This window comes from Panthera leo, chromosome E2 (assembly GCF_018350215.1).
Source record: "Panthera leo isolate Ple1 chromosome E2, P.leo_Ple1_pat1.1, whole genome shotgun sequence".
Classification (NCBI taxonomy): Eukaryota; Metazoa; Chordata; class Mammalia; order Carnivora; family Felidae; genus Panthera; species Panthera leo.
Window position 1 is genome coordinate 49,701,111 of NC_056693.1, and position 27,485 is coordinate 49,728,595.

Genomic DNA, 27,485 nt, shown 5'->3' on the forward strand with positions numbered 1-27,485 from the left:
GGGACCCCATTTGGTACAACCGGTGACAGGTTAGAAGTCAGAGATTAAATATTTTCCCCACACCCACATAGAAGTAATGGTAGAGTTGGTACTAGAACATGATTACTTGGTTAAGTGACTCTTGATTTCAGCTCTGGTCATGATCGCACGGTTGGTGAGTACGAGCCCCACGTCAGGCTCTGCGCGGACAGGGCAGAGCCTGCTCGAGATTCTCTCTCTCCCTTTTACTCTGCCCCTGCCCCTCCCCGTCTCGTGTGCGCGTGCGCTCTCTCTCAAAATAAACTTCTAAAAAAAGATGATTAAAAAAAAGAACATAATTACTTAAATATCCAGATCAAAGTTTATTCTACCATAGCAAATAACAGGACTAGGTTTTTGGTTTGGGTTTTGTTTTTTTTTTTTTTTTACATTTTTAAGTTGACGTATAATTACACACAATAAAATGCGCAGAGGGTTTAAGTGGAGAGTTTAATACATCCTGACAAATATTGACACCCATGTCATCAACACTCCAATCCAAACAGATTATTCCCCAAATCCCAGAAAGTCCCCTTAGGCCTTTTTCCCTCAACTCCCATCCCCCATCTTCCCCCACCAGGCAACAACCACTCTTTGATTTCTATCCCCCTTGATTACTTTTAGTGTGTCAGACACACATTTTAGTGTGTCTGCACATTTGGACCACAGGTGCTACTTGGGATTTGTTTTGGATCCACGCCTTGCAGGAAGTCAGTCTTAACCCCGGCACAGACACATTTAGGTTTGAAGGGATTCACGTTTGCGAGATGTGAAGGCCAACTACGATTCCTCAGTATGCGGTCCAAAAAGGACTTTTGGAAAATAAAGTTTTCTTCACACTCTCTGCTTTCCTGGCTCTTTCTGTATCCCGCTTCTCCTCCAGGACAGCTGTCTTTGGGAAGACCTGCTTGAGCCCTTTAAAGGGAGCACACGGGCACATCTTCCTACTTAGAAGCCACCTCCTGGTTTTGGTGACCTTCCTGCCTCACTGGGCCTCCTCTCACCAGCTCATCTGGCTTCCCCACGGGCATCACAAGAGGACGGTGGTAGTTGAAAACTCAGCGTTGTCCTAAACCACTTAACTAGCTAGCAAGGGAACCGGGTTTTAGAAACTGGAAAACTCTGGCTAAGGCTTGCTCAGAACACTGTCTTAAAGCCAACAAGTATTGCCAAGGTCCAGGTGGAGGCGGCTTTCCACCAGCCACAGACACGGCCAGATCAGACGGGCCTGCTTCTCTTCCAGGCCGAGCTGGCAGCCAGCGTGGGTCATTTTCTCCGTAGCGGCTTCATTTCCCCAGACAGTGAGCTAATGCTTGGCATTAGCAAACTCCATAAAACAAGGCATTTCACCCCGTACTTTAAGGCAGAAATGACTACATGGAATATACACACACACTTATTTAAATCGAGCCACATTTTTAAAAGTCTGAAGAAAAATAGTTAAAAATTATGCAAACATAGACACATTAGAATCCACTTGTGAACAAGAACAAAGGAATGATGCTGGAGCGTAAACTTCCCTCAAGAGCCAAATTTCAGAAGACGTTTTGTTAGACCACCCTCTGGAATTACAAGCGCAGCTGCCTAAAATCTGTTGGGGGAGTCCCTCTTCCTGTACAATGCCACTTCTGAGGACTTTCTGCTGTTTCGATAGTTTAAAATACAGAAACGGTTTTCTGTTTTTTACAAATGTTTATTTTTGAGAGAGAGAGAGAGCAAGCAGGGGAGGGGCAGGGAGAGGGGGACAGAGGATCTGAATTGGGCTCCGTGCTGACCATGAGATCGCGACCTGAGCCGAAGTCAGACGCTTAACCCACTGAGCCACCCAGGTGCCCCTTACATAGTTTTTTTTTTTTTTTATTTTTAAAGGAGGTTACATAGTTTTTTAAAAAGCCACCTCCCCACCCCTGTCCCCCCCCCCCCAAAAAAAAAGAAAGAAAGAAAAGAAAAGTGAAACAAAGTTAACTGTGTACAGATTTGGAGCAGTAACCACAAAAGGAGGTGTTTCATGAAACCTGAAAACACAATCTCTAGATCAGGGTTTCTCAGCCTCAGCACTACTGATACTGTGGGCCAAATCCTCCTTTGTTACAGGGTTTGTCCTGTGCACTGCAGCATGTTAGCAGCACCCAAGGCGGGCAACACTTGGCCCATACTGTCACACATCATTTCTGGGGGAATTCAGTGCTGTGTGTGCAACTCCACGGGAGACAGTTTTTAAATGCAGGAGGAGAGGACGTGCCAGGCCACAAGGAGTCACACGGAGAAGCACCAGGGTGGGTCAGGAGGCAGAAGGAGCGAGGACGTGCGCACAAGAGCCGTTATTGTAAAGGGGAGGAAAGGACGGGGCAGGGTAAGCGGACTTGGGACTGGCTAGTTGGACTCATTTCAGTGGTCTCTGAGGCACAAGGGCTGTCCCTGGTTTTCTGGCACCTGGACCTGGGGCGATCAGGGCAGGTGGAGTGTGGCCTAGAGTGGGAGAGCCCCATAAAGCACATGGCTGGGTATGAACTCTGGAGGGCTTACTTTCTTTTCTTTTCTTTTTTTAATGTTTATTTATATTTGAGACACAGAGAGAGGCAGTGTGCAAGCAGGGAGGGGCAGAGAGAAAGATGGAGACAGAATCCGAAGCAGGCTCCAGGCTCTGAGCTGTCAGCACAGAGCCTGATGTGGGGCTTGAACAGACAAGTCGTCAGATCGTGACCTGAGCTGAAGCTGAAGCCAAACGCTTAACCAACTGTGCCACCAAGGTGCCCCTGGAGGGCTCAGTTTCAATCTTTTACTATCTCTGGGAGTTGGCTAGCCTCCGTGGGCAGTCTCTCCAGGGTGAGCAAGGCCCTGGATGTCAAAGCATCAGAAGCACATGGTTGATACAGGGAGGAGAGAGTCTTGCACCTGGACTGTGCCCGTGTGCCTTTTCTCTCTGCCGACGTTAATCTGTGTCCTTTCAGGGGCACCTGGGTGGCTCAGGTCATGATCTTGCAGTTTGTGAGTTTGAGCCCACGGTTTGAGGCTGTCGGAACAGAGCCTGTTCCGGATTCTCTGTCTCCCTCTCTCTCTGCCCCTCCCCCGCTTGCGTGCGCCATGTGCTCTGCTCTCTCTCAAAAACGTTCAGGGCACTTGGGTGTCTCAGTCCGTTGAGAATCTGACTTCAGCTAAGGCCATGATCTCGTGGTCCATGAGTTCAAGCCCCACATGGGCTTAGTGCTGTCAGCCTGTCAACACGGAGCCTCCTTCAGATCCTCTGTCCCCTTCTGTCTGCCCCTCCCCCACTTGCCCTCTCCCCCCAAAAAAATATTTAAAAAAAAAGATTAAAAAAATCTGTATCCTTTTGCTGAAATAAATAATAACTACAACAGTTTTGCTGCATTCCATGAGTGTCCAGTGAACCATCAAACCTGAGGGTGGTCCCGGGGATCCCTTGCACTGCTGCTAAAACCATGAGCTGAAAGGGTGACTGGGAACTTCCTACCGGGATAGATAAGCTGAGCCCACTGAGCCCACTGCGAACTCACTGAAAGCAGGACAACCAGATGTCCTGTTCCTCTTGATATGGTGCAACAGAAGTACGCAGAATCACCTAAGAAGCCCTAGGACTGGGGTGAGGGTGGGGCTGACTGAAAAGGGGGAGTGCCTGGCTAATGGGAACCATACTGGGTCGATGAGGGTCCCCCACCTCTAACAGAGAACAAAAATGTTTTACAATTATGGTGATGGTTGTACAACTCTGTGGATATACTAAAAGCCACTAAATTGTATACTCTCAATGGGTAAATTTTATGGAATGTAAATTATATCCCAATAAAGCTGTTATTAAAAAACATTTAAAGCCATACAAGAATGACAGGGCGCCTGGCTGGCTCAGTCGGTGGAGTGTGTGACTCTTGATCTTGGGGTCATGAGTTCAAGCCCCATACTGGGTGTAGAGACTACTTACGAATAAAATCTTAAAAGAAAAAAAAGCTATACCAAGATACTAAAGGACTTTGAGAAGAGCTTTGGATAATCCTGACACGGAGAACTTCCCTTTCCATCAATAATTTAAGGAGCAGAGAGGTTGAGAGTTAAATATTAGATAGTGGTTAAAAGAGGATGGGTAGCTAGGTCTGCTGCTGATTTGCTATATGGACTTTTGGCCTTTTAGACAGAACTCTTTCATTTGAAAGCCACAGTCAACCTACTCAGATAGGCTTAACCCAAACAGCCGTATGAATTTATCTCACATACTTGAAGTCCAGGCTGGGCACTGGCTTCAGGCATCCAAACAAGGTCACGGGAGCCGATGCTTTTGGCTGTTTCCTGTTTTCTTGCCTTCATTCTCAAGCTGGCTGCCTCTGTGTGGAGGCAAAGGCAGCCACAGACAGTCCCACGAGTCTGTGGTCCTTGGAGCTTCTGATCCGAGAGGAGACAGCATCTTTCCTGCTCGCCCTGGCAGTAGTTCCAGGATTGTATGGCGCTGCCTCACAATCTGAGAGCTGGGGAGTGAGGTTTGCTTCAGCCACGTCCCACGGATAGAGCAGGAAAGGATGACCCTCCGAGGGAAGAAACGGCACATGTCCACTATGCCAAGGGAAGCTCTAAAACTTGCAGAGGTCCGGACACCATCTCAGCCCAAGAAATACTTGCCAGATCAACGTGGGAACACACAGAGCGGAGCTGCTGCAGAGTACCTTTCAAGCGTCACATTCCAAGTTCTTACTCCATGTTTTAGAGAAGCAATAACACACGTTAGGACAGATGCCAAGGGCATCAGCGAGGTGATGTTTTAGCAGAGAGAGATACTTCAGTCAAGTATGGATAGTTCCATGTTTCAGGATTCTGTCCATATTACCCAGAAGAGATATGTCACTCTGGTACATGGCAGACTTTTTTTTTCCTGACTCAGCCACAAGAAAAGCTAAGGCTTGTCCAGCACAAAGGAAGAAGCCGTCCAGTGTGAGCAGCTGAAAAACACTCTGCTACTAATAAGCTCTTTGCAGTTTGCCCTTCTTATTTAAACTGGTGATAATCCGGTGGGTTTCTGATCCAGGATCCAAAGGCCTGCTTTCGGAGCGCACTCCAGGCTTCCTGGTAAGTAGACGCAGCCTCCTTGTACTCGTGGTAGGTCTCTAGCTTCTGCGCCCTAATGCACACACACCGCCAAGCACACAGGTTCTCACTGATCAGCTCAACATGGTGGCCAACTGAGCAATCAGCTGGACAGATGTCTAAGCAGAGACTAGGAACAGATCTAGGAATGGGAGGATTTTGGTACGCTTTCCAACAGCTACTCTCTCTCTCTCCAATGTAGGAAATTCACTAGAAAGCAACACGGATTGAAATAGGGGAGAAAAGGGGGCACCTGGGTGGCTTAGTTAAGCGTCCGACTCTTTTGCCTCAGGTCCTGATCCCATGGTTTGTGAGATCGAGCCCCATGTTGGGCTCTGTACGCTGACCGCACTGACCACGTGAACGCTACTTGGGATTCTCTCTCTCTGCCCTCCCTCCCCTGCCACGCTTGCGTGTGAACTCTCTTAAAATAAATACATAATCATTAAAAAAAAACCAGGTGAGAATAAACAATGCTAGTCTTGTCTGGTCCTCCTGCTATCAGATAACACAAGAATAACTATCTACTTTTTGGTTTAAAGAGTTCTGGGAAATGGCTTACTGCACAGTCCCGTTCCCCGTAAGACCCAGATAGGACTCATGGATGCCCCCCCTTGGCTTACCTATGACGGACCCTCAAACTCCCATTCTCTGTCTCATAATGACTAGCTGAACTGTTTCCATCCACACGCCAATCTCGACAAAATTCTTGCTTCCTTGACCAACATTAGTTATGCTTCTGTCCTCCCAACCCTGAACTATGACCCACCCTCAGCCTGAGCCAGCATCACAATATGCAGGGACCTATTCTTAATGGCTCCTCCTGACAATTGACTGATCTCAAGAAAAGATGTTTCCTGTCTACTCGTCCCATCACACCAACTGCGCATTCCATGCCCCCTGCCCTGTTCTTTCCGGCCTTGTTCACTGCTCCCCACAAAGGGCTACTCCTTCCCGCCTGCCCTGGAGGCTTACAGACCTTAGGACTGGAGTGTCTTTGCTATGGCATCAGTCCTGCTGCTGCTGTTAACAGCCCCTCTCTTACTGCAATGATCCTTTTGAGTAAAGTCTCTCCTGACCTCAGTCCAGATTTGTTTTCACCGACACATAAAATGTATGGAAACCTCCTGGTCAGTTTGATTCATTTTTCCAGACAAAAAAACAAGCAGAGTGACTCCTGACCAAACTGACTGGAGGGCATCACTACCAACAGCAGTACGCATGACGGTGATAACAAGTGTTCAGCCTCTTCAAATAGCCTTTTCTAGCAACACCTTGGCTTCCCCTCTGCTGTACAATAAAGAATTTGGCCGGTCTTGTTGCCGGTTCCTGGGAGGGAACCTTCAAACCGCCAGGATTTCCCAAGGGGTAGAAATGTCTTTGTTGGGGCACCTGGGTGGCTCACTTGGTTGAGCGACTGACTTCGGCTAAGGTCATGATCTCACGGTTTGTGAGTTCGAGCCCCGCGTCGGGGTCTGTGCTGACAGCTCAGAGCCTGGAGCCTGCTTCGGATTCTGTGTCTCCCTCTCTCTCTGCCCCTCCCCCACTCATGCTCTGTCTCTCTCTGTCTCAGAAATAAACATTAAAAAAAAAAAAAAAGAAATGTCTTTGTTATTCATGGTGGACCCCTCTGATCACACCTGAGTTTATACTTAACGAGGTGACTCCTGGTGGGCCCTAGAGAGATCTGGATGGGGCTGGCCCTGCCAGAGAGACTAACCACAGAGTGGAGTTGGTCTGACCTCCTGATGGGAGGGGAAGATGGAGAATGAGTTCAGTCACATCATGTGGTCAATGAGTCATTCAGGTGTATGTAACACAAGCACAGGGAAGACACTGGACGCTGAAACTTGGGTCCCCTTCTGGTTGGTGACACACAGTGATGTGCTGGAAGGGTGACACATCCTGAGACACAGACGAATTGTGTTTGGTACCCTCTCAGACTGTGCCCTGTGTGTCCCTTCTTTTAGCTGGTCCTGATCTATATTCTTTAGAATAAAAAGTAATTGTAGGTATAGTGCACTCCTGAATTTGAGTTGTTCCAGTGAATTAGTGAACTTAAGGGGGTAGCAGGAGCCCCTGAGTTTGCAGTCAGTGGTCCCAAGCGTGAGGGGCTTGGGGGCCCTGGAGCTTGCATCTGGCGTATGAAGTGAGGGCACTGACCTTGAGTAGCTAAGTGTCTGGACTACCCACCCACCGGCCCCTGGAGTGGTTTTATAGTTCTCTACATTCCTCTTTGGGAGCAATTTCAATTGTAAAGCTGCAGCAGAGGAAGAGAAGAGTGATGTTCCTAATAGACTCTATTGCCCTCTAAGCAATAGGGCCAGCCCCATATGTCTGCCCTGCCTTCCACCTGGAGGGGGGCGAAGGGGGGCCCTGGAGCAGACCAAGCCCCAATTCCCCCCCAGTCTTCTGTAACCCTGCACCACTAAACCACCCCTCCTGTACACCTCAGATCTGCACCTGCAATCGGAGCCTGGGGGACAGAGGCACATGCGGGTGATAACTAAGTGCCCACTGGCCCATTGAGCCACCACTCCTGCCAAAGCTTCCTGCCATTTGTAAACCAGAATTAAACCACAAGTCGTCCTAAATATGAAAAAAAAAATGGGTCAACAGAGTCACCTGAGGGAGTCTGGCCACTTGTCCTCTGAAATACTGCTTAGCAGTTTCTGAAATGATCTAAAGAGTTCCACTTTGCTGATTTGGGATCTGTTTGGAAAGACAAGACAAAGAAGATTTTTAATGAGTGTTTGATATACACCAGGCCCCTGTCAGGGACACCGGGCTTCCCCTGGTATCTTTCTTAAATTTGAACGTGCAGGAACGCCACCCCCCCCACCTGTTCTTCACATGAAGAAAATGTAGACCTGATTGGGGTGAGGTTAACAAAGTGAATCTCCTCTTAAGAAATGTCATCAGCCGTGAAATCATGAAGGTGACAGTCTCAAATGGGGTGACAACAGAGGTGGGATTACTAAATTCCCCCCAGGACTCCTGCCAGCCATGCTGGGCTACTTCTTCCTAAGGGCGCCGGCCCTGTGGGTGATACCGCTCACGACACTGAAGCTGGGTTTCAAGCTTGAGTGGTGCTCCCCACGTGAACCACGGTTACAAAGTCCACTCGGACAAGCACCGGAGGCAGAGCCTCCAGACTCCCCTGCGGGCACTGTGGGCCTTCCTTTGCTTCTAACATGAAGCTTCGTGCAGGCCACAGCTCGGGACAGTGAAGGAAGTGAGTGCGGATTCCTCACCAGCCCAACTGGGCTCTCCTGGCTCTGCCCATCCAGGCTGCCGGGATCTGGACCGTGTGTGCCTCCTTCTTTCCTCACTATACGTGGTTCACGAGCTGATGCAGAGGCAGACGTGTGTGCCAAGAAGGTGTTGTCTCATCTTTACACACCATACCCTTCCCCGTCCTCACAGACTGTCCATGTGAGCTGTCCATCAGCTCGGACCCTGTGGCCACAATAGGTATATGTGAAGTAGGGAAGTGTATGTTCTGCCAGAGAGTTCCCTCACCTGGCGGGCACTGAGGCTACACTGCAGCAATCATCGCTTAGCGGGGGTCCTGAGCCCTCACACTCTCCCTGGGCTTGAACTGGGCCCGAGTGGCTGCTGGCGCTTAGGAATGTAAGGTTCCTTTAAAGGTAAAAAGAAAACCCAAAGCCAAGAAACTAATGAAACTTATCTCATTAACAGATTAAAAAGAAATGTAATGTCATTATGAGGAAAAAATGTGCAGAGAAGCACTTGTGAGAATTCAACAGTCACAGAATGATTTAAAATCTTTTAGCAAACGAGGACTAGGAAAGACAGCATTTACATTCATAAAGGGTATCATTAAAAACCTATAGCAAATTCATGTCCTTAAAATCAAGAATAAGACAAGGGCATCGAGGTGCCTGAGTGGCTCAGTCGGTTAAGCGGCCGACTCCGGCTCAGTTCATGATCTCGCGGTCCGTGAGTTCGAGCCCCGCATCGGGCTCTGTGCTGACAGCTCAGAGCCTGGAGCCTGCTTCGGATTCTGTGTCTTCCTCTCTCTCTGTCCCTCCCCCATTCGCGTTCTGTCTCTCTCTGCCTTTCATAAATGAATAAATGTTAAAAAAAAAAAAAAAAGACAAGGGCATTGCTTTCACAGCTTCTTGAGACCAGCTCTGAAAATGTTTCCAGCATTCTTCCCTCTGGAGGAACAAACAGCACTTTCTCTTATGAATGTTTCTGGCCTAAGCGAATGGCCTTGTGAGTGATGTTAAGGTATTATATCTATACAGACGGGGGATGCTGGGAACCACTCCTCTGCTGAACAAGAACTCCCTCCAGAGAAGAAAGGCCTTTCTCAAGACCTAATCAACAGCAGAACAGAGTGGCCATACTCGTAATTCCTCTGCCAATGAGACCTACTCAGTAATAACCACTCATGTCATTTGTGGAACATAACAATCCTCCTGGCTGCTAGCTACTTCTCTCCAAGGAGCCCTGGTTCCTTTCAGCAGCAACAATTATGTTCTTAGATATTAGGCTCTCCCTGGTAAGTTGGTTGACATTGCTGGTTGGGGCATCAGAGAGCTAGGAAAATTATATATACATAAACAATTTCTTAAAGATGACACAGGTTTACGTAGGTGTTCTTAATCTAGCCCTATCTTTTAACATATTTAGGCACACTTAGGGTTGTTGTTGTTGTTATTGTTGTTGTTTTTAACCCCTCATGCTTTTCTTTTATAATCCAATAAGCCACGTAAATGATGTCTCCAGGATGCTCTGGGGTGGAATAAGGATTTGCCACTTTAGGGACAAGAGCAAAATGAAGCTTCTTGAAAATGAGGGTCTTTTACCTGGTGTGTTATCATCGCGTTGTTTGGAAAAGAACACAAAGACTTAAGTATTTTCTTCTCATATTGTGTTAGCATATTAAATGTCTCTAACATCCGTCTGCTTTCATATGCCCCGTGGTGGTAAAGAAGGTGGTCCTAGGATGCCAGGGCTTGGGAATGAGCAGTGAGAGAACCTGCTCTCTCCCCAGCAGCTGTAACTCTTTAGAATAAAAGAAACGCTGACTCTTCTGCACATAACATGAAGCTTCACTGGGCAACTGAAGGGGAAACCAACCTTAACAAGGTGTTTGCTGCGAGCCTGCACCACATTCGCTTTCACTTCTCACCACGTTCCTGGGTGACACATACTCTTAGTTACCCTTGCTTTGCTGTTGGGGAAACGGAGGCTCAGAGAAGTAAAGTAATTTGCCCAAGGTGTCACACACTGGAGAGGAAGGGAACTAGGAATTAAACATCAGTCTCTTGGACTGCAAAGCTCCTGCTCTTTCCCCCATACACTTCTTCCCTGCAAGGAGTCTGCCTCCTAAATGGAGAGACACCTACACCGCATCAGGGACCTCAGATCATCTACTCCAACATCCTCATCTTACAGATATGGACACACGGAAGCCCGGAATGCAACTGGACTCGTTCAAAGTCATGTGGGTAACGGGAGCCAGAGCGAGTTTGGGAACATGAGGTACTCCTCATCAACAGAAAGCACTGACATATCGGTATAAGCCAGAGAATATAGCACTACAGGAGTTTGAAGAGAGGTTCCAGGAGGCAGCGAACCTGGACCTTCTGGACCTACAGCAACCAGAAGGCAGTGGTGGTTGAGCTGAACGTTCAAGGTAAAAGAGGGTGTGGACTCCTAGTGAAGAAGAGCATTTAGACCTGAGCGAAGCACAAACAGGAGCCACCGTCAGGTGGGTGGGGCCAGGGGGAGCTGCTGCGGGCCTGTCGCTGCCGTAGAGCAGAGCTGGAACTCTGCAGGAAACATGGTCCCGGTGAAGGCAGGACCTGCTCTGCTCACACACCCTGGTCTGTGGCTGAGAGCTGGTCCCTTGGGAGATGCAAACAGTGGCCTGAAACTAGGAGGTCCTCGGGGAAAAACTGGTCCCAAAACCTCCACCCCTAACAAGTTTGTTAATATCACTCAATTCAACAGCCTGGGCTAACAGGAAAGGGTCTGGGTCTGCAGACTGGGCCATCTGGACCCTGCTGAGTGGCTGCAGAGAACAAAACCTTCTTTTTTAAGGTCTAAAACTATATAAGTTATTTTTGTCTGTGTTGAGGCTGGCAAATAAGCATATTAAAAAGAAGAAACAAATCCACCTGTGAACTTTAATTATAAAATTTCTTTTTAAGGACATAGTAAAGAAATGGAAAAGCAACTCAAGAGTGAAAAGAACTACAGTTGACCCTTGAATAACATGGGTTTGAACTGTGCGGGGTCCAGTGACACAAGGATTTTTTTCAATAAATACAGTATTATACATGTCTTTTCCTTATGACTTTTGTAATAACATTTTTCTGGTTTGCTTTATGGTAAGAATACAGTATGTACTACATACAACATATGAAATACATGCTAATCAAGTGTTCATGTTATCAGTAAGGCTTCTAATCAACAGCAAGCTATTGGCAGTTAAGGTTTTGACCAATCAAAAGGTATAAATGGATTTTCAACTGTAAGGGGGGTCAGAACCCATAACCCCCCCAGGGTTATAGTTCAAGGGTTAACTATACCTGTAAAAGGTAGAAAGCCTACAACAGTCACTCAGTGGCAGCTCAGTCCATCTGAGATGTAAATGCCTTTGGTGGAGAGGCCATTTCCCTACAGCCCGTCCCAGCCACAGGCTACTGAAGACTACCAGTGGCTCACTGGGAGGGAAAAGTAGAGTAGGATCTGCTGAGCATTTAGAAGAAGAAAAACCAGTACGGCAGATACATGACCCTTGAAACACACAGGGAGTCTCATGTCTAGCAGACTACATGTTGTACATTTCAGTCGAAGCCAATATGAAGACAAAAAGTCCTGCTTTCATGGTTGCCTTTCTGCCAGGCCAATCACTGTGGAGCTTCATAAATGATTCTTGGCTTCCAAGCTTGACCTATGAAACCAGAATCCCTAGTGGTAAAGCCCAAGAAAGTGTTCTTTTCAAGATTTTCCAGGGGAAAGAACAGTCTTTCCAAAAAAAAAAAAAAAAAAAAAAAATGGTGGCAGGACAACTGGATATCCCCATGCAAAAGAATGAGGTTGGACCCCTACCTCACACCTTATAGAAAAATTAACTCGAAAGGGATCAAAGTCATCAACCTAAGAGCTGAAACTATAAAACTATGAGAAGAAAACAAAGCAAATCTTTGTGATATTGAATCAGGCAATGGTTTCTTACCTGTGATGCTAAAAGCACAAACCACCCACGAAAAAACAGATTAAACAGACTTCATCAAAATTTAAAACTTCCATGTTTTAAAGGACACCTTCAAAAAGTGAAAAGACAACCCGCAGAACTGACAAAAAATACGTTCAAATACATCTGTGATAAAGGACTAGTACCCGGAATATATCAAGAAACCTTGTAACTCAACAATAAAAGATAAATAAAACCAAGTTAAAAAATGGGCAAAGGATCAGAATAGGTATTTTTCCAAAGAAGATATACAAAGAGCTAATAAGTATATGATAAGATGCTCAACATCAAAAGAAGCTCAAACAATTATTAGGGAAATGCACAGCAAAACTACAATCATATAGCACTTCACACCCACAATGACTACAATAAAAAGAGACAATAATGAGTGTCGTAAAGGATATAGGATAATTGAAACCCATACATTGCTGGTAGGAGTTTAAAATAGTGCAGCTACTATGGAAAACAGTTTGGCAGTTCCTCAAAAAAAGCAAAAACAAAAAAACCTCCCGAGGTTATCATATGACCCAGCAATTCCATTCCAAGGTATACCCAAGAGAATTGAAAACATACGTCCACCTAAAAGATTCTATAAATGTTCGCAGCAGCATTATTCCCACAGCCCCAAAGTGAAATAACCCAAATATCCATTAACAGAAGCGTGGAGAAACAAAAAGTGGTCAGATCCAGACAATGGAATGTAGGAATGAAGGACTGATAACATGTTACGACATGGATGAGCCTTGAAAACTTAGGCTAAGTAAATTAAGTCACATACTGTATGATTTCATGTAGTGGGAAGTCCAGAACAGACAAATCCACAGACATAAAGGAGATTCATGGGGCTGGAGAAGGGCATGGGGAATGACAGCCAGTGGGTGTGGGGTTTCTTTTTGGGGAGATGAAAACGTTCTGGAACTAGATAGTGGTAACACACGACTGCACAGCCACCATCTCCTTCTGCCCCAATATGCTGTACCTGGCCTGAAGGCACCTGATTGCCTTCCGTGTTGTTCCCTGTGGAAAGCCATTGGCAGTGACATCCAGCGGCTGCTCAGGAACCGCACTCCAGCTGATGGCTATGAAAAGACAAGATTCTGCAATTAAGACCGTTCAGTTTCCTGTGAACATCAGAGGTGTTTTAACAAAAATATTTCCCTGCGTCTGCAGATTCAGGAGAGTTGGACATGACATCAGAGTCAATGGTTGCCACTGTGATGGATGGCCTCCAGAATATGGTAATATAAAGAGGTTGTGATTCATCACCATCATCATCAAATCTAATAACCATTAAGCATTTATCATACGCTGGACACAAGGTAATTGAATGAAATAGAATTTCTCATTTAATCCTCATAACAGCCCTAATAAAGAATGACAGACTTTTCTTCCACTCCTTAATCCCCATCACCTATTTTCCCCATCCTCCCCCATTCTACCCTCTGGTAACCATCAGTTTGTTCTCTATAGTTAAGAGTCATTCTTTGGTTTGTCTCCATTTTTTCCTCTTTGTCATTTGTTTCTTACTTCCACATGAGTGAGATCATATGGTATTTGTCTTTCTCTGACTTATTTCACTTAGCATAATACTCTCTAGCTCCATCCATGCTGTTGCAAATGGCAAGATTTCATTTTTCTTTTATGACTAATATTCATTGTGTATATACACTACCTCTTCTTTATCCATTCATCTGCCAGTGGACACCTGGGCTGTTTCCATAATTTGGCTACTGTAAACACAGGAGTGCATGTATCCCTTTGAATTAGTGCTTTTGTACTTTTTGGGTAAATACCCAGTAGTATGATTACTGGATCATAGGGTAGTTTTATTTTTAATTTTTTTAAATCTTTTTAAAAAAATGTTTATTTATTTTTGAGAGAGAGAGAGAGAGAGGGGCAGAGAGAGAGAGGATCCAAAGTGGGTTCTGCACTGACAGCAGAGAGCCCGATGTGGGGCTTGATTTCACCACCTGTGAGATCACGACCCGAGCTGAAGTCGCATGCTTAACTGAATGAGCCACCCAGGTGCCCCTATTTTTAATTTTTTGAGGAACCTCCACACTGTGTTTCACAATGGCTGCACCAGTTTGCATTCCTACTAACAACAGTGCAAGGAGGTTTCTTTTTCTCCACAGCCTTGCCAACACCTGTTTCTTGTGTTGTTGATTTTAGCCATTCTGACAGGCCTGAGGTGATAGCTCACTGTAGTTCTGATTACCATTTCCCTAATGATTAATGATGTTGAGCATCTTTGCACATGTCTGTTGGCCGTCTGGATGCCCTCTTTGGAGAAATGTCTATTCATGTCTTCTGCCCATTTTTTAAAATTGGATTCTTTACGAAATGATATTCTTACCTAAAAATGAAGAACTTGAGGCTAAGACAGGATAAGTAAGTTGCCCAGAGTCACGGAGAGCATGAACCTGACCTAGGGTGGGTGTTTCCCAAGCCCACGCTACATTTTTTTAAAATTTTTTCAATGTTTATTCATTTTTGAGAGAGACAATACGAGCGAGCGTACAAGCTACGAGCAGAGGAAGGGCAGAGAGAGAGGGAGACACAGAATCCGAAGCAGGCTCCAGGCTACGGGCTGTCAGCACAGAGCCCAACGCAGAGCTCGAACCCACAAACCGTGAGATCATGACCTGAACCGAAGTGGGTCGCTCAACCAACTGAGCCACCCAGGCACCCCCCAAGCCCACACTATTGACCACTGAGGTAATAAACTGCCTTCCCAGGCTGGGTGGACACAGCGTCTCCCAGGCCACCCCACGGTCTGGGGAAAAGTCACTCCAGGGCAAGGGGAACCAGGATACCTTACCTGCGCCACAAGGAACAAGTCGGCCTGGGCTGTCAGCCCTTTTTGCCTGCACTGCGCCGCGGCTCTGTTCAAACAGTAAACCGGACTGCTGTATTGTCACTTCTTGAACTCCAAAGCCTTTGGGTAAAGCTGAGACGTTCTGACACCTAATGTGAGGGAAAATGCATTTGGTTTAGGCCCTCTGTTCGAGGAAGAGAATATGGAGGACTGTGGACCACTTCACCCCTGAGTCTCGGCGAGAGGGCATAACAGAACAGAATCTAGATCATATGAACCTCATGGCTGAAGGGAGATCCCTTCCCATCACTCTGAAGTGAAAACGATGAACTGAGTCACCACCCCTCAGTGACTTTAGTGACTCCAAACTCCACTCCTGGTACTGGCTTTGAAAGATGTGAAAACCTTAAACAGAAATATTAACTTGTGGCATCTGTTTCCTAGGGAATCCTTCACACACACCAGAAACCCAAACCATACTATAATATAAAAGTTTCATTTTTTCCTTTTGTATCTTTCACACAATCTACATGCCAACGTGGTGCTGCTCTGGAACTGAGGAGACAGCAACTTTAAGGTCTCAGAACGGGGAAAGCACAGGAAACTCAGAAAATATCTTGCACACAGTGCCTAGAGTTGCCTTTTTAAAGTTTATATATTTATTTTGAGAGAGAGAGGGTGCACACGCACGTGAGCATGAGTGGGGGGAGGGGCAGAGAGACAGAGGGAGGGAGAGAATCCCAAGCAGACTCCATGCTGTCAGTGCAGAGCCCGATGTGGGGCTTGAACTCATGAACTGTGAGATCATGACCTGAGCAGAAATCAAGAGTCCGATGCCTAACCGACTGGGCCACTGAGGCACCCCTGGGTTGCTTTATTTTTTAAAAAACATCTTATTGGGGGGCACCTGGGTGGCTCAGTCAGTTGGGTGTCTTACTCTTGATTTCGGCTCAGGTCATGATCCCAGGGTCGTGGGACTGAGCCCTGCACTGGGCTCTGCGCTGAGCATGGAACCTGCTTCAGATTCTCTCCCTCTGCCCCTCTCCTGGCTCGCACATGCTCTCTGTAAAACAAAATAAAGTAAAAAGAAAAACCCAACATCTTATTGGGATGTAATTTATATATCATAAAATTCATCCACTTAAAGTGTAAAATACATTTTGTTTTTGGATATTCACAGAATTGTGCCAACTTCACCACAGTCTAAGTTTACAGTTTCATCCCTTCAGTAAGAAACCCTGCACCTGTTAGCAGTCACTCCACATACCCTTCTCCAGCCCTTGGCACCCACGAATCCCCTTCTAGATTTGCCCGTTTAGGACATTTCTCTACATAAAATCATACACTATGTGGTTCCTCTCACTTGGCATAAAGTTTTCAAGGCTCATCCGTGTCGCAGCTTGTATCTGGCCTTCACTCCTTTTTGGGGCTGATATTCCACCATAACAGTCCACCCCCTTTTGTTTATCCAGCTGACGCACACTTGGGCTGTTTCAGGTTTTGGCTGCTATGACCTACCTTGCTATGAACATTCGTGTACAAGTTCTTATGTGGATGTATATTTCCATTTCTCCTGGATACGTACCCAGGAGTGGAATCAGTGGGTCACACCCTGCAGCTGCTCCCTGGACTGAGCTTCAGGGGAGCAGCACATCTGACACGACAGGCTTCCCCTCCAGCCATGGCCTCATCCTGCCCTCAGTTACCACAGCCTTAATTGGGTCTGGCTGCCCTTCTTTAGGGAGACCACACTTCGGTGATGATGCTTTGTCTTTTATCTTTTAAAAAATTAACACTGATGTTGATCGTTTTTAAAAATTATAACAATATATATATATATAGGTACTTCAGGAAAATTAGAAAACAAGAGTAATTGCAAAGAAGAAAAAAACACCCATAATATCACAACTCAGAGGTAATCATTCTAATAATTTGGTACATATTCTTTGACAGTTTTTTTTTCTATGTGCACATATACTTTAAGACCAGGGGCACCTGGGTAGCTCAGTTGGTTAAGCGTCCAACTCTTGATTTTGGCTCAGGTCATGATCTCACAGTTTGTGGGTCTGAGCCCTAAGTAGGGCTCTGTGCTGACAGTGTGGAGCCTACTTGGGATTCTCTCTCTCTCTGCCCCTCCCCTGCTCACACGTGCTCTCTCTTTTAAAATAAATATATAAAGACCAAAATGAACTTATTGTATCTTTTGACTTGCTCTTTGAACATCATGAACATTTCCAAGTCAAATTTTCATCAATATTAGTTTTAACAAAAATCTCTTGCTGGCCGTTTCCTTTTCTTTTTTAAAAATGACTACATGGGGTGGCTGGATGCCTTAGTTGGCTAAGTGTCCGACTCTTGATCTCAGCTCAGGTCTTGATCTCAGGGTTGAGTTCAAGCCCACGTTGGGGCTCCGTGTTGCGTGTGGATCCAGTTTAAAAAAAAAAATGACTACACACAAAGCTAAATGTTTGAGCACTTTCTTAATTATTTCCTTAGGACAAACTCCTAGCAATGGAACCACTGGAACAACATGCATGGATTTCTTTTAAAGTTTTTATTTATTTATTTTGAAAGAGAAAACATGCATGTGTGAGTGGGGAAGGGCAGAGAGAGGGACAAAGAATCCCAAGAAGGCTCCATGCTGTCAGTGCAGAGCCCGACATGGGGTCCAATCCCAAGAACCGTGAGATCATGACCTAAGCTGAAATCAAGAGTGGGATGTTCAACTGACTGAGTCACCCAGGCGCCTGCATATGGATACCCTTAAGGCTCTCTGGACACATTCTCAGACTGCTTCTCAGGAAGACTGTTCCACTTGAGTCCTCCCCTCCCTGCCCTCTCACCTCCCAGTCAGAGCTCTCCGCATGGCCTCCTGGCTGTACGGGCATCTCCCAATGACCACGGCTGACAGATAGAGAGGCTCTTCTAGAAGGTGCATCAGCAGTGCCCCCTGGCATCCGAGGACATTCCACCGTGCCAACTTGTCACTGCAGGACATGGAGCGGGTCCTGTCTCCCCGGCCTGGCTTCACCCGGAGCAGGCCCACCTGGTGATACGCTGCACCAGGCTTTCCCGAGTCTCCAGCTTCTCCAGGCACACATTTGGCTCCAGTTCTATAAACGTCCACCACTTTGGCACCACTGGGGGCCCTTCCGGTGACAGTGGCCAGTTCCTGTGTGGGGACATCAGAGCTGCTGACAGTTGGTGGGACTGGACCACTTTCCTGATTGTCCAAACTCTGACAGTGAGCCACACCATCAGGAATCCCAGGTTCAAGCCTCATCTTTTTGGTCACAGGACTACCCAGGTCTTCATAGTTCTTTTCATCTTCAGGAGTTTCTGGGTTACCACTGGCTTCTTCTGATGGCTTACTGGCCCAACGTCTACTGACGGGACAGCAGGGCTGATCTTCAAATTCAAGCATTGGAATGATGGAGGCATCCCCACCTGCAGGAGAAGGAACCCCTTAAAAACCAGTGGTTCTCAAAGTGAGGCCCCCAGACCAGCCACATCAACATCGCTTAGGAACTTGCGAGAGCTGTAGATTCTTGGGACCCACAGTGGACCTGCTGAATTGGAAACTCTGGAGGTGGTACCCACAATGTGTGTTTCAACAAGTTCTCCAGGTCATTTTGATGCAGGCTCAAGTTTAAGAACCACTGTCTTTTTCATTTTTATTTTTTTATTTTTTTAAAGAGAGAAAACAGGGGAGATGGGCAGAGGGAGACAGAGAGAGAACCTTAAGCAGGCTCCACACTCAGCCTAGAGCCCGATGAGGGGTTAGATCCCATCACCCTGGAATCATGACCTGAGCTGCAATCAAGAGTTGGAAGCTTAACCTAAGACTGAGGGACCCAGGAGCCCTACGAAGAACCACTCTCTTAAATGGAGTTTAATTCTATTTTCCAGCTGCCCTGAGATGTATTAGGAAGACTTGTCCAAACTTCCTGAGTAAGAATCCTCTGCGACTCTATCTTATCTAGACCGAGTGAGTTAGAAACGCTGGGGTGGTAGGATCTGGAAAACTGAATACTTTAAACAAAGATCTCAAGTAATTCTCATCCCAGGAAGTTCTGAAAACATTAGTTTAGATCACGATTTGTCAACTTCCATACTACTGACATTTGGGCCAGACAATTCTTTGCTGTGGGGGCTCTCCTTTCCATTACATGTTTGGCAGCTCCTTGGTCTCCACCTACTACTAGCTACCAATAGCACCTCCCAGCCTGACCATCAAAAATGACTCTAGATGTTGCTAACTGTCCCCGGAGGAGCAAAGCCGTCCTGAGTAAAGAACTTTGGTTCACAACGAGCACAGGTTCCCCAGCACATTTTGTGGGATGTTATCCCATGAGATGGAAAACCAAAGTGGGAGGTTGATTTCATGGTTAAACATGTTTGGCAAAAATGTTTAGTTTCCCCATCTCGGAGATCTTTGTGTATGTCCTCACAGTAAAGACTCTGCAGTGAATTATATAGCTGGCATTTCCCTGCAGTCGGTTAGAGATTTCTCACCTAACTCTATGCTTAAACAGAATCAAAGAAAACCAGAGGTTAGTAAAAAGCACAGCTTCCCCGTGAAAAAGGAGCTACTTTTTCAAACACTAACCTAATGTGTGTTGCTTTTTTAAAGCATGTAAATAATACATTTGTAGTCTTTATAACCTAAGAGTGGGAAAGGCAAAAGAGGTAGATGTGGGCGTATTGCCAGAAAGGCTGGCTGGCAGGCTTCCAGAGGTCTCACAAGGTGACAGTGACTTTGGAGAATTGACTGGGGCCCACCTCCCACTCAGAAAGCTCCAGAGGCTGACTCATGCTAATCAAACTCACAAGTAAGGGCCGGAAGTAGCTAACCCAGGCACCAAATTCTCAATTAGCAATGAGGAATAAATGCCAAGGGAGCCAGATAGTCAAATTCTCCAGGTAGTGTTCTTTCCTCCTGCAGACAAACCATGCATGGGTGGACATCACATTTTAAAAGATTACCCATGAGCCCAGGACAGTTAGAACAGTGGTTCTAGATTTTGATTTCACAGACCAGTAAAATTTCCAGTAGATTTTAAGATCAACAGATTACTTTGTATTCCATCAAGTAAGATCTTTAAAAATCCTAATTACTACGATGAAAAATAAAAGAAAAATCTTATAACCTTCACATGGAAAGGAATTAGCTTTTTGAAAAACTCATTATAGTCCTGATTTTTCCCATCTGGCTATGGACCAGCCTGTGGACCACAGATTTATGTGGTCTGGACAGCCATGACCTGCAGATGCTTCTCTCTCCACAATAAGGCTACGCCTGCCATCGGGATCAGCCAAGCCCTGGCTACTCAAAGTGTGGTCCACAGGCCAACACCACTGGCATTGTGGGGACTTGGTTAAAAATGCAGAACCTCAGACTTCATCCCAGACCTAATGAATTTCAATCCACATTTTATTAAGATCTGCGGGTGGTTCATATGCATATTGTTGTTTGAGAAGCACTGAGTTAGGAAACATCCTTTGGTTCTTGGACATCCTTTGGTTCTTTGGCTTCTGCTGCTAATAACTAAGCATGGATGAGCCCTGCCTACTTCACTCTGCATGTTGTTTTTCTGGCCTTTGACTCAACCAATTATTTTCTGATAGACTCATTCTTTCTTAAGCTATATCACATTTTTGATTTGAATTATGACCAAATCTTGGCAGCTATGCTATCTCTTTAGAATGAGTGCCTGTATCTGATCAAAATGCATGTGTTAGTTTTAAAGCTTAATACTCAGAGAACAATAGTCTGCTCTTATTTCAAAGGATTTAGGGTAAGGAAATTTTACTGCCATCCCTGAATTGCTGTCTACAAAGGGTAGAAATTATTTTCAATTTTCAAGACAAAAAAAGAGTGGCCACCCCTAGGCTATGCCTGGTTTTCCTGCCTAATACAACCACAGCACCTGAACATCCCCTTATAACTCATCAAAATTTAACTTAACTAATCATGACTGTCTACATTCCCTAAAAGACTCTATGAGGCTAAGCCAGGGGCTAATCTTATTCACTGCTATACATCTAGTATGTCATACTGTACTTGACAAGTAGCAGAAAATATCTGTTGCATGAATGAATGAATGAATGAATGAATGAATAGAATGAGTTTCAGCATAAATCTCTATAGAACTCAAGGCTTTGGGCTTCTAAGCCCCATTGTTGGGTTCAGAGGAGGTTTAAGCTTCACAATCCTGTTGGGAGCTGAGAACTGGGAGCTGAGCCTTTCCTTGGTAGAGAAGTGATTAGGCACAATGGCCTGTTCAGAAAAAGGCACTGTCCACTGGCTGTAGCTACACTTCAGCCAGAAGAGCTTTTTGGGAAATGCATCTATGGATAAGACAAACATAAGGAAGAAGACAATGTAACATCAACCCAAAGGCTTGAATATACTTACAGGGTGTATGGCTGGAGAAAAACACAAACAAGATGCCTTGTCTGAGTTTCCACAGCCCTCTCTGAGTTCCAGGAACAAAAATGCTATTCTCCTTCAGGGCGGCCGCCAAGTGGAGCTGATGTAGAAGGTACCTAATGGGGTGCAAGATGTTATCAGAATGAACGACCGATCACTGCGATACAGGGAAAGACTGGCTGGGTGATTGTCTAAGAAAGAAAGAGCTACTGCAGCCCAATGGGACTGGCACTGGAATCGGGAATTACGAGAATGATCTAGACCAGTGATTCTCAAAGTGTGGCCCTTGTACCAGCAGGATCAGCATCATCTGGAATCTGTTAGAAATGCGATCTGGACCTGCTGAGTCGGAATCTCTAGGGGTGGGCCCAGCGATCTGGGTTTTCACAAACCTAGGTAATTCTGATGCACATCGGGCATGAGAACCACTGTGTAGACCAGTGCTATTCAAAGAGTAGTTCACAGACTGACATGGTCAGTATTACTGGAGAGCTTATTAGAAATGCACATTCTGGGACCCCCAAGGCAGGCTAAATCAGATTGTCTGGGGATGTGGCTTTACCTTTGGAAACTCCTCCTGGCTATGACCTCAGCATGGCTATCATTGAGGATGTCTCCTGTGGCAAAGACAGGACACTAGTGAAGACATATAGAACATGGAGAAGCCCTGTTTCCTAGAAGTAGAACACAGTGGTTTCCCCCCAGCAGCCAGGATGGCCACGTAGCTCCTGGAGGACTTTGTCAGAAAGTATTGCAATGATTAAAGGCAATGCAGAGTTTCCTCAACTCAACGCTACTGTACGTTTTAGGTTAAAAAATTCTTTGTTGGGGCAGTCTGTCCTGTGGATATGTAAGATGTTTAGCAGCATTCCTGGCCTCTACCAGAGGCAGGTAGCACAGTATCCCCCTCCCCCTAGTTGTAACAACCGAAAATATCTCCAACCATTGCCAAATGTCCCCTGGGGGGCAAAATCTCCCCATAGCCAAGAACTACTGATTTATAGGAAAATATCTGGAGGACAGGGGTCCAAGTCTTTTGTACTCTGGTATCACACTTCCTCTTATGGTAATATAACCTCAACAAATTCAATCCATAATGGTCCTGGAACCAGGAGGCAAGGCGGGGAAAATGAGGAAAGCAAACTTGAGAAGGAATCTGCTAACTGGAAGCAGAAGGTGAAGATGCCAGATCTCTAAGGGATTTCCATATTCTTGCTGGTGCCCAAATCTCCATTTGATTGCTTTTGGAGGCTTCAGATAAAATGTGGGGTGGCTAAGTCCGGGGGACTTCTGGTTTGAGCATGAACATATTGGCCAACTTTCAATCTACTCAGAAAGTATGTTCCTGGAGGCCTTTGCTTTCACAATTTATTTCCATTCTTTAAATGAATTCTATGGGGTGCCTCGGTGGCTCAGCCAGTTAAGCAGCTGTCTCGTGATTTTGGCTTAGGTCATGACCTCACGGTTTGTGAGCCCTGCATCGGGCTCTGTGCGGACAGTGTGGAGCCTGCTTGGGATACTCTCTTTCTTTCTCTGCCCCTCCCCAACTCATGCTCTCTCTCTCAAAATAAATAAACTTAAAAAAAAATGAGTTCTGTCCTTCCATCTGGAGTGACAGTCAGCGGGAACATTAAGGTTGGCCACCTCGGCCATACGGCCCCTTCGCTGAGAAGAGGAAAAGACAACATGGACAGTGGTTTCCAGACCCCACCTGGGCTTACCGCTCTTCCTCATTTTGGACTGGCCTATGCATTTCGTCCCCGTTCCCATTGAGACAACTTCCTTTGTCACTGAGAGGAAAAGAATGAATCATTAAGTGAGCTCTCACAATGTGAATGGTCCCCCTCCTCAGGTTTCACATCTGCAGACTCCTCCAGAGCATTCTTACAGGCTGACCCAACCGGGGGCTGTGGTTGTGGTTCTGGCATGGCCAACTCCCACCACCGGAAGGACTGCGGCACCTGGTGGAGAGCAGGGGAACATTCCCACCACTGCATCTGCCCCCAGCCAGGGCGGTCCGGCACAGCCAGGAACAGTTCTACCATCTTTGACAGGGAGAGGGAGCATTTGGAGGTGGAAAGGTCTCACCTTGCACCGGTTTGTTAGCGCCGCCACAGGCCTGGTCGATGGCAGGCTGTATCTTCACCACGGCTGCTAGCAACGTCCACTCACGGTTGGGCTCAGGCTTCCCCTGCTTGGGCAGCCTGGTCTGGTAGTGCTCGTAACACAGCCGCGCAATCTCATCAGCGGTCCACATGGTCTGAGTTAGCGCTGAGCCTAATCAAGAACCACAACCATCAGAAGTACAGAAAGGAGAACCAATGCGAGGTGCTACAACGTGCCTGGGTGCTTCAGGAGGCTTTCGGGGTGGCCCGCCCGCATTCATGCTGAGGTTTCTGTGCCTGGAACTCTATGGGTCACGTTCTGCTACTTCCCTGTCCCCTTTGCATTTTTTTTTAAAGTTTATTTATTGAGAGAGAGAGAGAGAGAGAGAGAGAGAGAGAGAGCACGCATCAGGGTAGGAGGGGCAGACGGAGAAGGAGAGAGAGAACCCCAGGCAGGCTCCGCACTGCCAGTGCAGAGCCCGACAGGGGGCTTGAACACAGCAAGTGTGAGCTCATAACCTGAGCCAAAGTCAAGAGTCGAGCACTTAACCAACTGAGCCTCCCAGGCGCCCCACCCCTTTTCATTTTTAAGGAAAGATCAAAGAAGTCCCAAATCCCATCAGCCCCAGAAGACACCCTCTTTCTTAAAGCTGTTTGTTGTTGTTGTTGTTGTTGGATATCTGACATGAATCTATGAATCTGAACCTACTACTCAAAATAAAAGCACATGAGAGGGAAGTATTCCCCACTACTCCAACTTTCATTTGGAAAGTAAAGTATTTCATCTGCATGTAAACTATTGCAGACCTTAGCCGGCTTTGGGCAGACTCTAATCATACAAGGTTTATCTTTCTGGGCAGATGCTCTTTTCCACCTTCTTTCTCAGACATTTTATTTTTCTTTTCTCTGCCTTCTCCCCACCTCCCAGCAGAATGACTGGGAGTTTTACTCTGGTAAAACTCCACTGATGCCATCAAGAAAACAATTCTTAAATTTCTCCCGTAATGTTTTATGAGACAGAGGGGGGAAGTGACAAAGCGCAGAGCTTTCTCACCAGTCAAGTGTTCTCTCTGCAGGAGTATGTGTTAGAGTGTGGACTTTCGAGTTACCCTATCTGGGTTCCAATCCTCGCTTTGCCACCAGTTGTGTGATACTGGGTAGATGACTTATCCTGTTTATCTGTTAAAATAAGGATAACAGTAGTATTTGATCTATGGCTTATTCTGAGGATTAGTATTTATAAAAACCAATTGCTGGGGCGCTTGGGTGGCTCAGGTCATGATCTTGTGGTTTGTGAGTTCGAGCCCCACGTCGGGCTCTGTGCTCATGGCTCAGAGCCTGGAGCCTGCTTTGGATTCTGTGTCTCCCTCTCTCTCTGCCTCTCCCCGATTCTGTCTCTCTCTCAATAATAAATAAATATTAAAAAAAAATCTTAAAAAAGCAATTGCTACAATATTAAGCATAATTAATGTCAACTGTGAATAATATTCCAAAAAGGAACATTTCATGTTCCTAAATGATTTGTCCTAAGCTCCTTGGGGAGCAGAGGGGATGTAATAGCAATGTAAAGCTATGCATAAAAATCATTAAGCAGATCAGATTTGAGAGACCACTTTGCTATAAAATACTCTTTTACTCTTGACTCTGCGCTCATTCAATGATCCCATTTAGACTCAAATGTATGAAAAGCTTCTTAGTAGAAAATGAGATCATATGGTGACGGATATAGCTAAGTGTTAAAAAAAAAAAAAAAAGGCTTATTTGAGTTCCAATGCATGCAATTTCTGAAAATTACGAGCCCCTGCATTGGGTCAAATTAATTAAACAAGGAGGCTACTAGACTGATGCAGCTTTAAAGCTGTGGTGGCCTGTGTAAGCAAACCATGGTCTAAGCCTGCTCACGCTTCTAGGTTACAAAAGCAAAATGCTAAAGAAAACCAAACACAAACAGCCTCTTAGGCTTTAAAATATGGCCAAACACTTTCCTTTCTTGCTGCATTTTATTACGTCTCTCTTCTGGTTCTGATCTGCAGAGTCCTCCTAGCCATTTTTGGTTTGGTGCTAACTGGAACTGATTTTTGCCCCAAAAAACTCTTAAAAATTTTTAATATGCTTATTTATCTATTAAATGTGGAGGCCTGCTGCTGCAATAAAAAGCCATGGTAAATCAGACCACAGTGATTTAAAACAATCATCTGGCAGGGACTGACCTAAATTGTAACTTTTAAGTCAGAGATCCAGCATGTCACGTATGTCCCAAAGCAAAAGCATGGGAGATCCTAGAATCCTCCATTTCTAAGGGGCTTTTCCCCTCTCATTTCAGGGAGGTGGGAAGGTGGGGAGGGACGGGCATCACAAGGCATCAATCTGAAATTAAACCAGAGGCACATACCGCCAACTATAATAGCCAGGGAAGACAGAACTTGCCAGAAGTAACATCAACTCCTTAAGATGAAGCAGCCCAGAACTGTAGCATCATCTCATTCGCAAGGTTGTATGGATGAGCGTGCACAGTAGTTGAAATTAATGTTTTGTTAAACTTGGTCCCCTAAAATTCAAATACATTCTCCTATATCTTGAGTAACTTCATAGGAAACAATAGCTCAGTTAAACAGGCATTTCTTTGCCCACAAGATCGCACATTACAACAGGTGCAAGGAGCGTTAGGAATTCTCCTTTTCAAAGAAAAGTTAAAGCAAGTCGGCTGCCAGGGGAGAAAAGGTTTTCGCCTTAGGCCCCCCTCCTCAATACTCTCGGCCGCGGCCCCACCTCGGTCAGCTCTAGAATAGATTGGCACCCATTGTGCAAGTTACAGGAGAGGCTCTGGGCCTGAGAAGCAGAGCCCCGGCGCGCGACTGCCTCCTCGGGTGCTGTGGACGCTGCCGTGAGGTCACACACCCCGCGCCCACCCGCAGCGGACACCGGCACTTCCGGGAAGCCAGCCGCCCTTTCCACGCGGGAGACACGATCCTCACAACCGGTTCGGACAAATATGGGCTGGGGAAGTTAGACCGAGGGCAGCTCACCCAGCAGGGTTGGGGCCTCCCACATTCGCGCGCCCTCTACCCCGCTACCTCTTCACCTCCCAGACGCTCCCCTCCCACCTCCAATGTGCGCGCCCTGGGAAGGAGGGAGAACAGCGCGGCGTAGCGGACGTGATGTCACAAAGAGGCTGGTCTTTCAGGTTCCGCCCCCAAAGGCGCGCGGTGCACGCTGGCCCTTGTAGTCCGACTGGTTTGGAGCGGGGGACTGTGGAACTGAGGTTAATAATCCAGCGTGTTGCGGCGCCCGGGTGGTTTAGTTGCTTAAGCGTCCGACTTCGGATCAGATCATGATCTCAGGGTTCGAGGGTTTGAGCCCCGCGTCGGGCTCTGTGCTGACAGCCCAGAGTCTGGAGCCTGCTTCGGATTCTGCGTCTCCCTCTCTCTGTTCCTCCCCTGCCCCCACTCCGTCTCTCTCTCAAAAATAAAGATTTAAGAAAACAATAATAATCCAGAATGTTGGACCGTCGGTACCGGTGAAATGGCCTGATGAAAGCTGACTTTCTGGTTCGACTAGTAGAATGGCGTCCTATCATGGACCACTAGTCTAAATTTCTGTCTAAAATAGCGCTGTACAACAGAAATATAATTTGAGCCAAATATTGTAAAATTTTCCAATAGCTACATTAAAAAAAGTCAAAAGAAATAGGTGAAATTAATTGTAAACACATATTTTGTTTAGTATGTCCAAAGTATTATCGTTTCAGTGTGTAATCAATATTTTATTTTATTTTTTATAAATTAG

General features: G+C 46.1%; 1 protein-coding gene across 15 annotated transcripts in view; it reads right to left on the bottom strand.

The window, feature by feature from the left end:
• Positions 1–26,872, bottom strand: part of ADAT1 (adenosine deaminase tRNA specific 1) — a 44,501-nt gene extending 17,629 nt beyond the window's left edge. For 2 of the 15 annotated variants that reach the window (XR_006197006.1, XM_042917972.1), the window contains exons 1-8: positions 26,726–26,781; positions 23,683–23,871; positions 23,316–23,384; positions 22,157–22,211; positions 21,580–21,710; positions 18,005–18,608; positions 15,165–15,310; positions 7,732–7,818 (exon numbers count right to left, since the gene is read on the bottom strand). Coding sequence is in view for 8 of the 15 variants with exons in the window: in XM_042917972.1 (XP_042773906.1) it covers positions 7,769–7,818; positions 15,165–15,310; positions 18,005–18,608; positions 21,580–21,710; positions 22,157–22,211; positions 23,316–23,384; positions 23,683–23,871; positions 26,726–26,750 (1,269 nt within the window). In the remaining 7 variants the exon portion in view is untranslated. Of the gene's footprint in view, positions 1–3,924; positions 5,141–6,889; positions 7,095–7,731; positions 7,819–13,322; positions 13,423–15,164; positions 15,311–18,004; positions 18,609–21,579; positions 21,711–22,156; positions 22,212–23,315; positions 23,385–23,682; positions 23,872–24,753; positions 24,867–26,091 lie in introns of those variants that run through there. The other 13 variants (XR_006197001.1, XM_042917965.1, XM_042917964.1 and 10 more) reach the window with 13 other exon arrangements.
• Positions 26,873–27,485: the final 613 nt, after the last annotated feature.